At 53.0% G+C, this 14,253-nt stretch overlaps 1 protein-coding gene across 1 annotated transcript in view; it reads right to left on the reverse strand.

Annotated features, from left to right (window-relative positions):
- GTF3C1 (general transcription factor IIIC subunit 1) overlaps nucleotides 1-14,253 on the reverse strand; it is a 68,065-nt gene that overhangs the window by 2,534 nt on the left and 51,278 nt on the right. The window contains exons 26-35 of the mRNA XM_016136785.2: nucleotides 13,225-13,306; nucleotides 11,187-11,299; nucleotides 9,013-9,075; nucleotides 8,189-8,282; nucleotides 7,208-7,380; nucleotides 5,497-5,784; nucleotides 4,497-4,756; nucleotides 3,011-3,291; nucleotides 1,277-1,811; nucleotides 487-538 (exon numbers count right to left, since the gene is read on the reverse strand). Of these exons, the coding sequence (XP_015992271.2) occupies nucleotides 487-538; nucleotides 1,277-1,811; nucleotides 3,011-3,291; nucleotides 4,497-4,756; nucleotides 5,497-5,784; nucleotides 7,208-7,380; nucleotides 8,189-8,282; nucleotides 9,013-9,075; nucleotides 11,187-11,299; nucleotides 13,225-13,306 (1,941 nt within the window). The remainder of the gene's footprint in view (nucleotides 1-486; nucleotides 539-1,276; nucleotides 1,812-3,010; nucleotides 3,292-4,496; nucleotides 4,757-5,496; nucleotides 5,785-7,207; nucleotides 7,381-8,188; nucleotides 8,283-9,012; nucleotides 9,076-11,186; nucleotides 11,300-13,224; nucleotides 13,307-14,253) is intronic.

Raw genomic sequence — 14,253 nt, forward strand, 5'->3', positions numbered from 1 at the left:
TAGAACAAAGGTTTCTGCTAAACACTAAACTGATGACTGGTCTGCCGCAAGGGGCCCAGGAGTGGGACAGGCTCCGGACTAGCTGGACACTTGGCTCTGACCACTGTGACTGGGCCTTGGGGGGCTGAGTATGAGCTCTTGGGAGCCTGGAGCACGTGGGTTCCACCAAGCTGAGGGCAAGATAAACACACGGAGCCACACCCTCACCAGAAAGGCTTCTCTGCAACCCATTTCTCAAGACAAACCTGGACAACGCATGCGTCTAGCACTTCTGGGCCCTACTTACTACGTGCAAGAACCACTTACCTTGAACCCCCAGTGAGCAGAACAAATAGTCCTGCACACTTCCAACTGATCCTGGCCAAGAACCAGGCAAACTGTCCAATACCATACCTCTGCGGCAGACCTTCACATGTAAACATTAGTTCTGGGTCCCCTGCCCAGGAACCCTGAGGACTAGCTCCCCTCTAACCCCGAGTCACATACCTTTCCCGTGCTGCTTGGGAGAGGCTCCCGGCCACAGAACTCTCTGCCAAACCTGAGAGAAGAGGGACAGGGCATGAGGGGCTTTAAAATGCAAGAGTGCATCTCTTCCTGGCCCCCCTCCCCCCACAAGCACTTCTGGGCTGTGTGGGGAAGCCGGGAACGAGGGACAGCGACCCCATTCCTCATGGAGCCTCCATCCTCCGAGTGGTGGCCATGGAGGCCAAAGCCAGCATGCCCTGAACAACACTGGAACAGACTGCAGTGGCCTTGGGGGTGGGGTGGGGCTCCCCACAGCTGCTCGGACCCACCAGGGGAGGCTTGTCTTCCATCCAGAAGCCCTGACCGAAGCAGAGCTGTGTGTGTATAACCCTCAGGCGAAAGCAGCCCCCACCCTGCCCCAAACAAAATGCTTGGGAAACCAGCTGCCGAGGCCACTGCAGAGAGAAAAGGACTCACACACAGGGCGGGAAACGGCAGGCTTCAGTCAGTGCCGGTCCCGAGGGCAGGTGAGCTCCCTTCCATTCCTGCCACTGTCCCCTCCCACTGGCTACATCAGGAAACATGCTTCTGGAATCCCTCACTCCGTGTCCCTCTCTGCTAGTGACAGACCTGCCTAGGAGCTGCAGGAGCCTCCTGCCCGCTAGTGGAGCGCTAGGCATAAACAGGGAAGTCGCTTCCCCTTCAGGTTACTCGAGGCCACAAAGCTCGAGTAAAGGGCATCAGGGTCCCACCCCAGGACAATAAAGAGAGTAGAGGTGGGGCAAGGAGGGTGAGGGACAAGGTTCCACACCTCTGGGGTCTTCTGAGTCCTCGGGAAGCTGGGCCTGATAGCTCAGCCGCTCTCTGCCTGGGGAGCCCGGTACCCCGACACCCGCTTGGTCCTCCTGTCCGGCTTCCGCTGCCCCTGTGTCTCCAGGAGCTACGGGCAGAGCAGGCGCCTGGGTTTCTGTCCCCTCCTCCGCTCTGGGCCCGGGACTGGGGCACAAGCGCACGTCCTGGAGTGTGGGCCTCTTCGCCGGGGGCTTCTGGGCCGTCTCGGAGGCGGTCTCCCCACCCTGTCGGGCAGGGTCAGTGCTGGCCCAGCTGGCGCGCCTCTTGCTGCTTTGGGAGCCCTGGGAAGGCGGGGCCTGCTTCTCAGCGCGCCCGCTCTCACGGGAAGGCCCGTCCGGAGGCCTGGCCGGGGGGTCGTCTCTTTGAGCGTCGGTGCCCTCCTCTTTCCCTTTCAGCCGCACCGAGTGCAGGAGCCAGGGCTGGGCAGAGGCCATGGTCACCAGGCGAACAGAGTTGCCGCCGACTTCCAGCACCTGGTGTTGCTCCAGGAGGTCCTAGAAAAGCAAGAGACACGCCGGGTCTGTGCGGGACCCCAGGACCATTGGGGTTTGCCTCCCCAGCCTTCAGGGCAGACTACTCGAGCATGAGGATGAGGCTGGGCTTCCAGCCCCAGATCAGCCACCAGCTACCCTGTGGATCTGGGGTAGTCCTGCTCCTCTCTAGGCTCAGTGTGTCTTACCTGTAAAACAAGTCATATGCGTGAACTTCTTGGAACCACAGCTGTGCCCTCGAAATTTATGTCTCTTTCCCCCACAGGACTCCACATCCCGACACCCGACACCCCGAGTGCTACCCAGTGCTTCTGCAGTAACCACTCAAATTCCCACACGAATGACAGCCTCTCTTACATTCACACGGTGCCCTGCTTCCAAAGTCCTTGTTGCTGTCTAGGGTCACCATCACCTTTCTTTTAATTTTCCTATTAAAACCTCACAAGTCAGGGTTCAAGAAATTTGCCCCGAATCAGACCTCATATCCAGGTCATGTGAGTCTGGGGCGTTTGCTGGGGATGCTTGCCCTCTGGGCCTCTGGGTAGGGCGCCAGGGAACCAAGGGAGCTGCCTGATGGTCATCTCAGCTGCCTGGGCTCCACACCAAGGCCTGGGGACAATCCCCATCCCTCACCTCCCCGGGCTCCAGGTGTATCAAGACTTCTATGAAAAATCGAACCCCCGTGAACAGCAGCTCCTCCCATTTCCTGCACGCATCAGAACTTGCTTGGTAACCACAAACATTGGCCCCCATCCTCCTCCTCCCTCATGACACTGGAAGGCAGGCATCGCCATGATAGCACTAACAAGTGACGAGCATCTGACGGCCTCCATCTCCTGACGATGCTCAGGAGGGCGGCCAGGTCCCAAGGCGCTATATTTAAGAGGTCCATCTGCTGTTACATTCCTCGGGTTCAAGGGCCCAGGCAGGTCAAGTGGTGAGCAAAGTGGCTTCAGCCAATTATGCTGAGGGAGCAAGACCGAGTCTGGCTAGGCCTTCTAACATTCAGGAGAAGCTGAGTTTTAGGCAAAAATCTCCTATTTTTAAATATAGACAACGAATTCAATTTTTTTTTTTAAAAAAAAAAAAACAATAATGTTTTATGTCTATGCCCTAAACCAAGTGCATCTGCAGTGTGCACTTGGCTTGTGAATTGCAACTTGTGCTTTAGCTACCCCAGGCTACCGAAGGGCACAGCTCACCTGGACGTAGTCTGTGAAGGTCCTGGTACGCTCACCATCGGCCCTCGCAAATGAGGAGAACCGTCTGCTCAGCTCTGCCTTGTCCACCCCAAAGCAACCAGCAGCTGCAACGGCGGCCTGGACCTCCAAGGCGGCAGACACATCTCCAGGTTTATACCCAGACAGCTCCACCTGGTGGACAAACTCTTCTAGGCTGCAGGTGTCTTCCTGGCTGTTTATCAGCCTGGTAAACATGTCCGGCAGGCAGGAGGTTCCCACTGTTAGATCTTCCAGAGAAGTGTCTGCGAAGATAAGAGGATCAGAATGGGCCCTTGCAGAAGCCCCTCCACAGGCCAGTGCTCAGTGTTACTGTGGCAGCACATGCTCCAGTGCCAGCTCACTGCTCCCCAAACAGTGAGGGGACACCTTCTGGGTAGACACTGTTCGGCCCCTGGCAGTCAGGTTCCTGAGACATGCCCCTGGGTCCCTGACTGCAGCCAACAGGGCTGGATTCCCCAGGGCCTAGTATGGTTCTCCTGCTTAAGACTCCAAGTGAGGAGCTCAGAGGTGCTGGGTTTGGAAAACTGTGACCCTCTGGAGGGGAGGTCCTCAACTTGGCCGGCCCTGGGCCCCACGCTTCGCGATGTGCCATGCTCGCTGCCCCTCAGACTCTGTGAGCCATCGTGGGGCTGTTCCACAAACCCCTGCTCATGCGTACATGAGCCCCGGCTGCTACCTGTTGCTTCCTGTAAAGGTATGTCTGCTAAGACCATGGTCTCAGGTGATCACTAGTTTGCCACAGAATACTAACTGTGGTTACAAAATCAAAAGTAAACACCACCCACCTTGACTTGTGAAAATAAAGTAAGCCTGGCACAGGAAGGAAAGGGGCGGAAAGGAGGAAGAGAAATGCGGGGAAGAGAAGGGCTCTAATACTCTCATTTTATGCAGAGGGAAGAGAGACTGCTTAAAATTGAGTGTACAGAAAACGGAGGTTTAAGTCAATTATTTAAAGTTTCAAAGGTAATCAACAGAACAAAAAACGTATAAAAATTGGAAGGTAGAAATAATGAATGTAAGCGGAACAATCATTATTCATGGCAAGAAATCAAAATACTTAAAAATTTCATAAAAATGCATAATTTAGAGTTAGGAAGGGAACCAGAAGAACTGAAGACAGAACAGCGAAAAAGCTGCCGGGCGAGCAGGCTAGGGCGTGGGGGCGGAGCAAGGGGACCGCTGCTGCTAACACGTGCATGAGTGACTGATAACAAGTTGCGGTGGAAGCTCGAACACAAGTGTGGGCACTGCCGGACGCTCCCCAGCGAGGGGGCAGCAGAAAAGGCATCCGGGACACATGCTCCTCCAGCCAGCTGCCAGGGTGGGCGGCGTTTCTCTTTGTTTTTGCCTCAGCCTCAGTTGGCTGCATCTCCGTACTTGGCCTTCAGAGCCAGGGGCGGGGGGAGGGGGTTGGGGGGTGGGCCTTGGGGCTGGCGGGGGCGCTCACCAGTGGGCCGGAGCTGGGTGGGCGCGGGGCTCTGGCGGAGCCGGAACTTCACGCGGCAGGAGTTCACCACGATGCTGTCGTTGGGGTTGAGGTTGCGGGTGCTGACGATGCCGGGGGCGCAGTAGCCCCTCATCAGCAGGTAGTTGGTGTGTGAGGCCTGGCGGGCTTTCACCTCGATGCTCCGGCGCTTGTCCCCCGGGTCTTCGTCCAAGTCTTCCTCTTCATCCTCGTCCTCGTCCAAGGCCCCGTCCTTCCCCAGGCTGGGAGAAGACAACTGCCCTAAGTGACGGGGCTCAGACTGGCCCGTCTGCTGCCCTGCCGCCTGCCCAGAGCACATCACCGCCCTCAGAGTGCCTGTGATTTGGCCTGAGCAATGGCCTGCAGTCACCGAGGACACCCTGAGCCTCTGGCTGTGAAGGTCAGCAGGGACTGCCACTCCGGATCCTCCTGGCCCACCTTCCCACACTCACCCGTTCACACACTTGCGTCTTCGTAAGTGCTATTCTTTTGGCCGAAAACCCTTCCTCGTCTGTCTAAAAGAAGGCCTACTTCTCATCAAATCCTGGTTCAGTTATTATGTGCTCAAGGAAGCTGTGCCAGTCCTACCTTCTCTGCCGACCCCTCCTTGCCACACTGTGCCGTGTCCTTCTCCTTGGCACAGTCAAGTCACGCCTCCTCTGGTGCCCCTGGCGCCCGACCTGAGGCACCGGCAGAAGGCTCGGGCCTGGATGCGGTGCGGGCATTCCCGGCTCAGAGGTCTGAGGCCCCAACCCGTGAGGCCCCCGCAGGCACCGCCCCCGCTCTGCGGTCTGCACAGCACATGCCCACGCAGTGCTGGCAAGTCAGCACACGCTTGCTGACTGAATACAGACCGGATGACTGAGTGAATGAACCTGCAGACACCACATCACGAGGAAGTAACGGTGCCCAGAGCCCCAGCTGCACCTAGCGCAGCGCGCGCAGCACCAGCGTGAGTGACTGGTGAGGGCTCGGCCCTTACCTCTTCATCACCTCGTTCTCCACCATCGAACTGTCCACCACCACGATCTGCTCGGGGATCCTGACATCCACGGCGACAAGGCCCAAGGAGAGGAGGGTCAGGGCGGCCACACAGTGTCCTCCAGGACCGTCCAAAGAAAATGCCACCAGGTCATTTGAGGAGTCATTATTATCCTGGTCTTTGAAGGAAAAATTATCAGGCTGGTCCAACTTGCCGGCAGCCCGGATTCTGTCGAAGAACTGGAATGATTCCGTACAGATGGTGCTCGGAAATCTCCAGGTGAAGATCCTACACAGACAGAAGGCAGGCGAAAGGCTTCCTGAGGATGGGATGTTGGAGGCCTTTACTCAGATAGGCTACACACATTTCAAATCACTGTGGTCCAAACTAAACATACCAGCTTCTCTCAAATGATGGCGCTGCATTCAGCCTAACTGCGTCTTCTCCACTCACCTGAGCACCTCTGAGGCAGGGTCATGTCTTTTTATCTAACTCTATGCCTCGCAGGCATTCACTACAATAGGTGCTATTTGGGGAAGATGAATGTACTTTTTGTATTAACATTCTTTACAAGGCAAGCCCTGAACCCATCCAGAGAGGAGAGGGCATGCAAAAGGTGACCGCAGAGATGCGAGCCCTTGCCTCTGCCCAGAGTATCACTTCCTAAGACTCTGCAACGGCAGAGACAGAGGGACCTGGGAGGTCAGAGAGAGGGACCAAGGTCTTCCTGATCTGCTGACACCACCCCTCGGCTCACAGATGAGGACGCTGCAGTCCAAGAAGTGGCCTTGTTGGACTTGGGGTGCATATCTTTTGCCTCCTAGGCCGGCTATGTTTTTATCACATCAGGCTGCTCCCTGGGGAGGCAAAGGAGACTGAGGGTCACTAGGGATGGGTGTTTAGGAAAGGAGCAAGTGTCTGAAGTCACAGGTAGAGAGATGGATAAAAGAAACAAAACAACATTCATGCTGCTGTTGCTGTTTTTGAATGCAGCCTCTGCAGATCTGAGGACTGGTCGGGGGAGCAGCACGGAGAAAGGAAGGGCCAGCCAAGGAGAACTGGGACTGTATTTTAATAGACTTCCTCCGTGCGGTTAAGGGGGCTGCGGGTGCAGAGAACACCAGACGCGCAACGAAGACCAGCATGCCCGAGGCTGGCATGGCGCCAGGCTGGGGCTGCGAGGGGCGCTCCTTTTAGGAGGCTCCAGGAAGTCCACGCCACCACTCAGATTGCTGTGCTGCAAAATGAGTCTGAGAAATACCTGATGGCTTCGAAAGGAAGTGTGTGCACTCGTAAGATGGGCGCTTGCTGCCGCTCCGAGTATGAGGGTTAGGGACTGGGGTTGTGCCCAACGAGGAGGGTGCTTTTAACTGGACCAATTGTTAAATGAGAAACTCATCTTACCTGATTTGACAGAAGAAAGGGAAACGAACTACCTACAAAACTGGTAAATGCCCAACACAAAATAGTGCCAAGAGTTAACCTTATTCCCAAACAAGGAAGGCCAGGTGTGAATGAGAAAACTCATTCCCAGAGGCTGCATCTTATACATGAGGCCATGAGAGCCCACGAGAGGCCCTGGGCACCAGGCCCTCTGATGAAGATGGATGTCCTATTACTTCCACTCACATACGCTACCCAGATTCAGCCTCTGACCTGGGTTTCCGGCCTTTCCCCAGCCCCGGCTGAGGGCTCCTGAGCAGGTGCTCACCTGTAATAGGTCTGGGACAACTGGTAGGACATGGGCACAAAGGGCAAAGCCCGGTTTTTCTTTGGGCCCAGCGTGTGGTTGACCCGGCGCCGGTTGACCAAACTCCTCTTCTGGCATTCCATGAAGGCCTTCACGAGAATCTGGTCCTTATACTCCCGGTACAGGCGGAACGTCTGCAACACAGCCAGCCGTGGGTGAGTGCGCTTCTCCGGCGCCTGCACGAACAGCCGGTCCCCCGGCTGCCCAGAGCAGAGCTGATGGTCTAGAGGAAGTAACTAGTGTGCGATGGGGGATGGGGAGGCTGGAGCCAACACCTGGGGGTGTGGTAGGGGTGAGCCTGATCCTGACTATCAACCTTCACTCCCACCATCATGTCACACCTCAGAGACCACAGAGGAGGACAGGTGTGTGGAGAGAAAGGAAAGCTCTGCACCCCACACTTATTTCTTGGGATGCAGCTACCAGGAGTCAATGCAGAATCGCTCGTGATACCAGTCTTTCTTACTCCTCGCCCAACCCATCAGCATGTCTGGTTGGCTCGACCCCAAAAACATGTTCCCAGTGCATCCGATTCATGCCCTCTACACTGCCACCATCTAGTTCACACCGTCACCGTTTCTCGCTGCAGCTTCCAGCCAACTGCTCTCCCTGTTCTACACGTGCCACCTCCCTCAGCCCCTGACCATTCTCCACAGCAAAGTAATCCTTTGACGTCTACGTGAGACACATGTTCCTTCCCCACCTCCAACCCTGATGGCTTCCTCCTGACGTCCACTGTCACTATGCTGGACGAGGACCCCTGGGAGCAGGACCTTGCCCGCTCCGGCCCTGCCTCCAAGTCCAGCCCTCATCAGAGCACTGGGATTTTGGAGGTCACTGGATCCTGTGCCTATACCTTTCAAAGATGACAGCAGTGAGGGCCCGAGCCTCCCCAGTCCCAGAGCACTGCTGCGAAGCTGATGCTGGGTCTCCGACACCCACCTGGAATGACTGGCAGGACTTCATCTGGCTGTCGGAGAGGGCCAGCGTGCTCTGGATCAGGTTCTGGAGCACCAGGAAGTGGATGTCCTCCACGCTGGAAGAGAGGGGCGGAGAGCGGTGTGAGGCCTCCGGGCACCGCCAGCCCGGGGTAGATTCGGCTCTCATTAAAAAACAATTTTCAATCTCATAAAAGTGACCTGAATTTCCAAACTATTCGTAAACCGAAACAAAATAAATGATGGTTTTTAAGCCTTACTGACTGCTCGATTTTTGCAGGAAAGAAGTTTCAGTCTAGGGGGTAATGGGGCCGTGTAACCTGGATAGAGATTTTCATGACAATGAACAAATGTGGTTAAGTGCTTGTATTTTCTTTTCATCCAATTTTAACAAGTTTTTCTCCAAAGAAAATAGGCTTCTTACTGAAATACAGAGCTAAAATTGAACAGACTATTGGTCATACGAGATGGAAAAAAAAAGCTGAGCTTTCCAACCGGAGTTTTGCTTGCAAAGCTCATAGGCTGAGATTTCAAACCCTTCCCCAGCCTATCTTAAGGCCAGGCCAGTGATACGTACGTGAGTTTAGAATTGTGCAAACTTGTCCTGTAAAGGGCCAGGTAATAAATAATTAGCCTCCATGGCATATCTTGTTTTGTCACAACCACTCAACTCTGATGAGCTGAGAATGGGTGTGGCTGCATTCCACTAAAACTTTATTTACAAAAGCAGGCGGCAGGCTGGATCTGGCCCTAGATGACCCCTGTGCTAGGCTGCAGGCCACCCAATCAAGCGGCTGAGGGAAAGGAACTTGGGATGCCAGTCCTTGCCTGTTAAGTTCATCCTCCTTTCTGATCTGATCTTTCTCGTCTCCAATCGCCAGAACTCGGTATCTGTGTAAGAAAACAAAAAAAAGAGCATTCCAGTGCGACAAAGTTGACCTAACAGAGCTGCAGCTCGCTCAAGACTGCGATTTATTTTATTTTTTTAAAACAATATTTATTTATTTAATTGAAGAAATTATTTCAACCCCCATCCCCCCATCTTCTTCCCTCCTTCCCCCCACCCTCTGGTAACCACTAGTCCATTGTCCATGTCCATGTCCATGCGTAAGACCACCATTTATTGACTGAAATGTTGAATAAAATGTTAAACTCACTAAAATTCAAACATGTAAAATGAGAAAATGCTGTGTTTCGTCCAACAAAATGAGTACGTTAAAAAAAATGAGGGTTGAGAAAACAAGGGATGTTTACTTACTGACAATTATGAAGCAGTATGGGAAAATGCGTACAGGTGGGGAGCTGCTGTTAATCTTTGAGGGAAGAGGATATAAAATTGTGGGCTTATAATGATCAAAAACATGCACAAGACTGAAGACTGGAAGAAAATACCCCCAAAGAGAAATAGGTATTGAAATTACGGGTTATTTTCCCTTTTTTTTTTTTTCTTGAGCTTCATGTAATGCTTTACTGTGTTCATACCAAGCGAATAACCACAAGAATAAATTGTAGAACTACTTTTCAGAAAACATGGCCATTTATTTGTAAGCCATTTCTTTGGTTTCTATAAAACTGAAGTCAAAATTCATCTTTGCAATAGTAAGTAAATTCCTCTTAAAATTCAGTAGCAAGAAAAAGCACCATTTCAGAAAAACAAGTGAACTATTTTTAGTCAAACAAGGAAATATTTGGAACCATTTTCTTTTTTGCCTTGCCTCTCAGAATGGTCAAGGTCAAATTTAGTGTTAAATTGTTGTATCTGGAACTTTTCTCTCTCAGCGGTCTCCACCCTTCCTGGCACTAGGGACCGGCGCTCTTATGAGAACCTAACGCCTGATGATCCGAGGTGGCGCTGAGGTGGGGATGCCAGCGCTGGGGAGCGGCCGCCAACACAGATGAAGCTTCCCTCGCTCACTTCCACTCACCTCCTGCTGTGTGGCCTGGTTCCTAACAGGCCACAGACCAGTACCGGTCTGTGGCCAGGGGGATGGGGACCCCTGTTCTGAATGGTTCATGAACTCTCCTTTAAAAATCTTTACTTTAACTGTCTTCTTTTTAAAACTAAAAGTTGTTCCATCACTTCACTGAAAATATGTGGGGATACAAGTTACAGATGGGTGAACAGGACATGTGAAACATTTTTATGATCGAATAAAAACTGTGCCATTAGGGAATCTGGGGAACAGTTTACTGCCATTAACAAAACCACAACCCCCCAAACAGCTAAAGGCTGTCAACTCTGAGAAGGACTATGAATTGCTCTTTAGGCCTGGCATACAGCTGGCACCACATAAATTATTTGCTGAACAAATGAAAGAATGAGCTCTCCAACGGAAACGCGAAGGGCTAAATGCAAAGGCATTGCACAGGTCACACACAGGAACAGGGCAATAGGTGTCATCTCCGTACAGGAAGGAATTCAGAAATAAGGTGGCTAGAGGGGCTGTCTGGATGAGGATGGTGAAGAGAGAAAATTCGCACTGTGATTAAACAGAGGAAACAGGCCTGGTTCACAGAACACAAGATTTTAAAATTTCACAGGGTTCTGTGCTCAAACCCAAGAACGTCTGACTTCAGATGCTGAATCGTTGAGCTGGAAGGGCTGGGACTCTTGAGTCAGACCTACCAAAGTTCAAATCCTGACCCTATTGCTCATAAGCACTGTAACCTTGGGCAAGTTACTTTCATCTCAGTTTGCCCGTAAGTAAAATGCACAGTCTTAGCAAAAGCACAGCAAGCACCTGAGAAAGCCTCAGCGAAGGCAGCGGCAGGCCTGCGTGGGAGAATGAAGAGGAGCGTCTGGGTGGCTGGGGATGGGAGCGTCCTCCTCACTTTTGAGTTTCAGTGAGACGGGGTGAGGTGGTCCAGAGTCAGGAGATGCAGCAGGGTTAGCTGCAGGGCCAGGTGGGCCTGTTATCAGGGTAGACACCGTGGCCATCCCAGTTGGTAACTTTTCCTTTTGTCCCACTAGAATCACACAGAACCTCCCAGAAGAACCTTACCTGGCAAACAACTCTTGCAGTGTGTCTGGGATTTCAAGGTTAGGATTCTTCAGGGATGAACTAAACTTCTCTTTAAGCTTTTCCACGAATTCTTTAAATTCCTTGGCACAAACCTTTTAATATGAGAGAATGATATGTTAAGCCCTTTCTCTCCCTGAAGGGTCTCGCTAACATACACCAAAAAAACTAGACAAAACAAAAAAACAAAAATCTTGTAACAAACTCTGGTGGCAGTGACCTCTCAGAAATGCTGACCGAGAAGTGCTGCCTCTTCTGCTTTCCTGCACCCTGCCCCCCGCCCCCAGCCCACCGAGTCCACCTGGGAAGGAGACGGATGCTCAGGCCCTGTGAGGTTGCAACATAGGCGCTCCTGGAGCACCTGATGCCAAAGAGCACGCTGAGAGCCCTCACACCTGCACCGCCAGCCCTCCCCCCAAGCCCCAGATGAGAAGACCGGAACTCTCCTGCACACTCCCTGAATGTCCACCACGTGCCCCCATTAGCAGGCTTGTGTTCCCGTCACCTCTCTCCTCCCAGGTCTGTTCCTCCCTGGCTCACCCTTTGCAAGTTTACCTCCTTCCTCTCCTCCACCCCCTCACTCAATTGTGGTACCCAAATCGGTCCACTCCTGTACACCCGCACCGCCACCAGCCCAGTCCAGACCTGGATCACAATGCAGGCTCCTCACTGCCCTACTACCTCCACTCTCACACCTCCAGTCTCTCTTCCAGGGTGTGGCCAGCAAACTGACCATGTGTCCAACACAGGATGAACCCACCTCCCTCCCTATTGTCTCTCTCTGTGGCCCTCCCAACACCACACCCATGGGTCACCTCACTCCCCCTTCCTTCACGGTCTTTGCCTCAGCTGGTCCCCTGTCTAAGGAATCTGGATTCAGTGCTGACACCTTTAAGAGCCCTCTGTAGTCGATGCTGCTGGTCGCCTACTTCCTTCATCCCTCTCTTTCTGAGGAGTGGAGCTAGCCCTGCCTTGGTTTGGGGAGGAAGCACGCCAGCCCAACTGGATGAATCAGGATGGATGAGTCGGGCTGGGTCTAAGGCAGTGATGGCAAGTTCAGGGGCTTCTGAGAAGGGCTGTCCCCTCCCTGATGTAAGGGCCCACTGGGCTCAGTGCAGCCCCTCTCCCCACTTCTTCCAGCCCCCAGATTCTGCTGTGAGGACCTGAACTCCAGCAGTCAACCAGCAACCATGAGGCGACTGGCATGAGGATGGACAACTAACTGCTAGGGACCAGAGGTACAGTGGTAGAATGAGCCTGGGTCCTCGACGGTATCTTTGCTTTGCCTCACACACCCAGGACTGCCTACTTCTGCACTGCTTGGCATGTGAGAAAACAAAGCCTCAGCCCCTGTGAGGTTGTTTTGTCTGTCACTTGCATTACAAGCACTCCTGGTGCTCCCTCCGTGACCTCGGCGGGCCTGTGCTCTCCCCTCTCAGGGTGGCTGCACTGTTCTGCAGAGCTCATCTACTCCGCGCCTGTCCCACTGCCCTGTGGCTCCCTCAGGGAAGGGCTGGATCTTTCTTTCGATTGGCCTGGCATATGTCTGACACACACATAGTGGGGACCGACTGTAGCTCAACGTGTGACTCAGTGGACTCTGAGCTGAGGAGCAGAGACGTCTGGGTCTGGAAAGACAGCTCCCTTCCTTTATAGCCACAGTCTCAGCCTCGCCTGGACAGAAAACTCAGAAAGGGTTTCATACTCAATCCGCTAGCTTTTCAGGAAGTCAAGCTGTTTGCAACTTGAGCTTCCCTATTGTCTTAACAAAATAGGCCCAAGGAACAGCAGCATTGCAAAGCAGCATGTCAAATTCTAATCATCTTTAAAAACTAAAGCTGGAGCCAGATCAAATGAGGTCCAAAGCCAAAGAACCGACAGGTCAATTTCCCAAACAAGCAGGAAAAAGCCCATGTTTGTAAGAACAGCAGAAGCACCTTGAGACCCATAGTACCGGGACCAGAACCTAGAAGCCCCTGCCTCCCGAGCAGGCCGAGCCCAGCCACCGCACATGGCCTACCTTTGGATCTTCATAGTCATGTTTTCGATTCATAAAATCTCCAACGAGGGCCTTATCCTGGTATACCTCGGCCAGGCACACCCTGCAGAGACCAAACGCGGGCAGAAATTGGCGTGATGTCCACGCCCAGAACCAAAAGAAGATCTCTGGCTTTGACTCACCACGAACTGTGATTTACTTATACACCTGTTGTGTGATTACAGCTTTTAAAAATGAAGGGTTTGGGCTCGGCCAAACCTGACTGGAAGCGGGCCTGCTACTGCTCACACGTTACACCTTGGCTTCTCTGAGCTTCCATCCTCCACGTGTCAGCTGGGACCAGTCCACTCCCACCTGCCCTCACAGGGACTTGGCCAGGACCAAATGAGACTTGTGTGAAAGTGTATTATAAATCGAAAAATATTATACAGGCACTGGTGCTTTTTGTTGTCAAGAGCATTAACTTCCTCCAAAGCACTATTTGTCTACTCCACAAACCTCCTTCTCTACGGGATGTAAGGAGAGCCTGACTTGCCCAAAAGGAATTAGAGGGAAAGGCAATGGAGTCTGCTGGGCTCTTATGAGCTGGGCACTTCACCTTCATAAAGGGCTTACACAGCAGACTGTCATTCCATTGTATAGCGCGGTGAGGTAAAGGAACCCCTGAGGTCACACGTGTGCCAAGGGCCGGGGCAGGGGTGGGAGGTGCGGTTATTATTGGTATTATCCTGTTGGCAGGCGAGGAAACAGCCTCTGAGCAGGTGAACACCCACCCGTCCAGGTGCCGTGGCTCTGAGCTGCAGTGCAGATGGAGACCCAGGCCTGCTCTCTCCGTAGCCCTGCGTGCTCCACATTTCACCTCACTGCCAGCTCACTGTCACCCTGGCTGACTTGCCTCTCCCTGGGACTATTTCTACTCTGAACAAAGAGGCATTTAGACCAGGCGATCAGGACCCTTTCAGATAGAAAGGTTTAAGATTCCATACACAGGGGACAGTGGTTTCACATGGGAAGGTCCCTTGGTATGTGTAACCTAATGGTTCTCAGCTG

This window comes from Rousettus aegyptiacus, unplaced genomic scaffold, assembly GCF_014176215.1.
Source record: "Rousettus aegyptiacus isolate mRouAeg1 unplaced genomic scaffold, mRouAeg1.p scaffold_m13_p_8, whole genome shotgun sequence".
Classification (NCBI taxonomy): domain Eukaryota; kingdom Metazoa; phylum Chordata; class Mammalia; order Chiroptera; family Pteropodidae; genus Rousettus; species Rousettus aegyptiacus.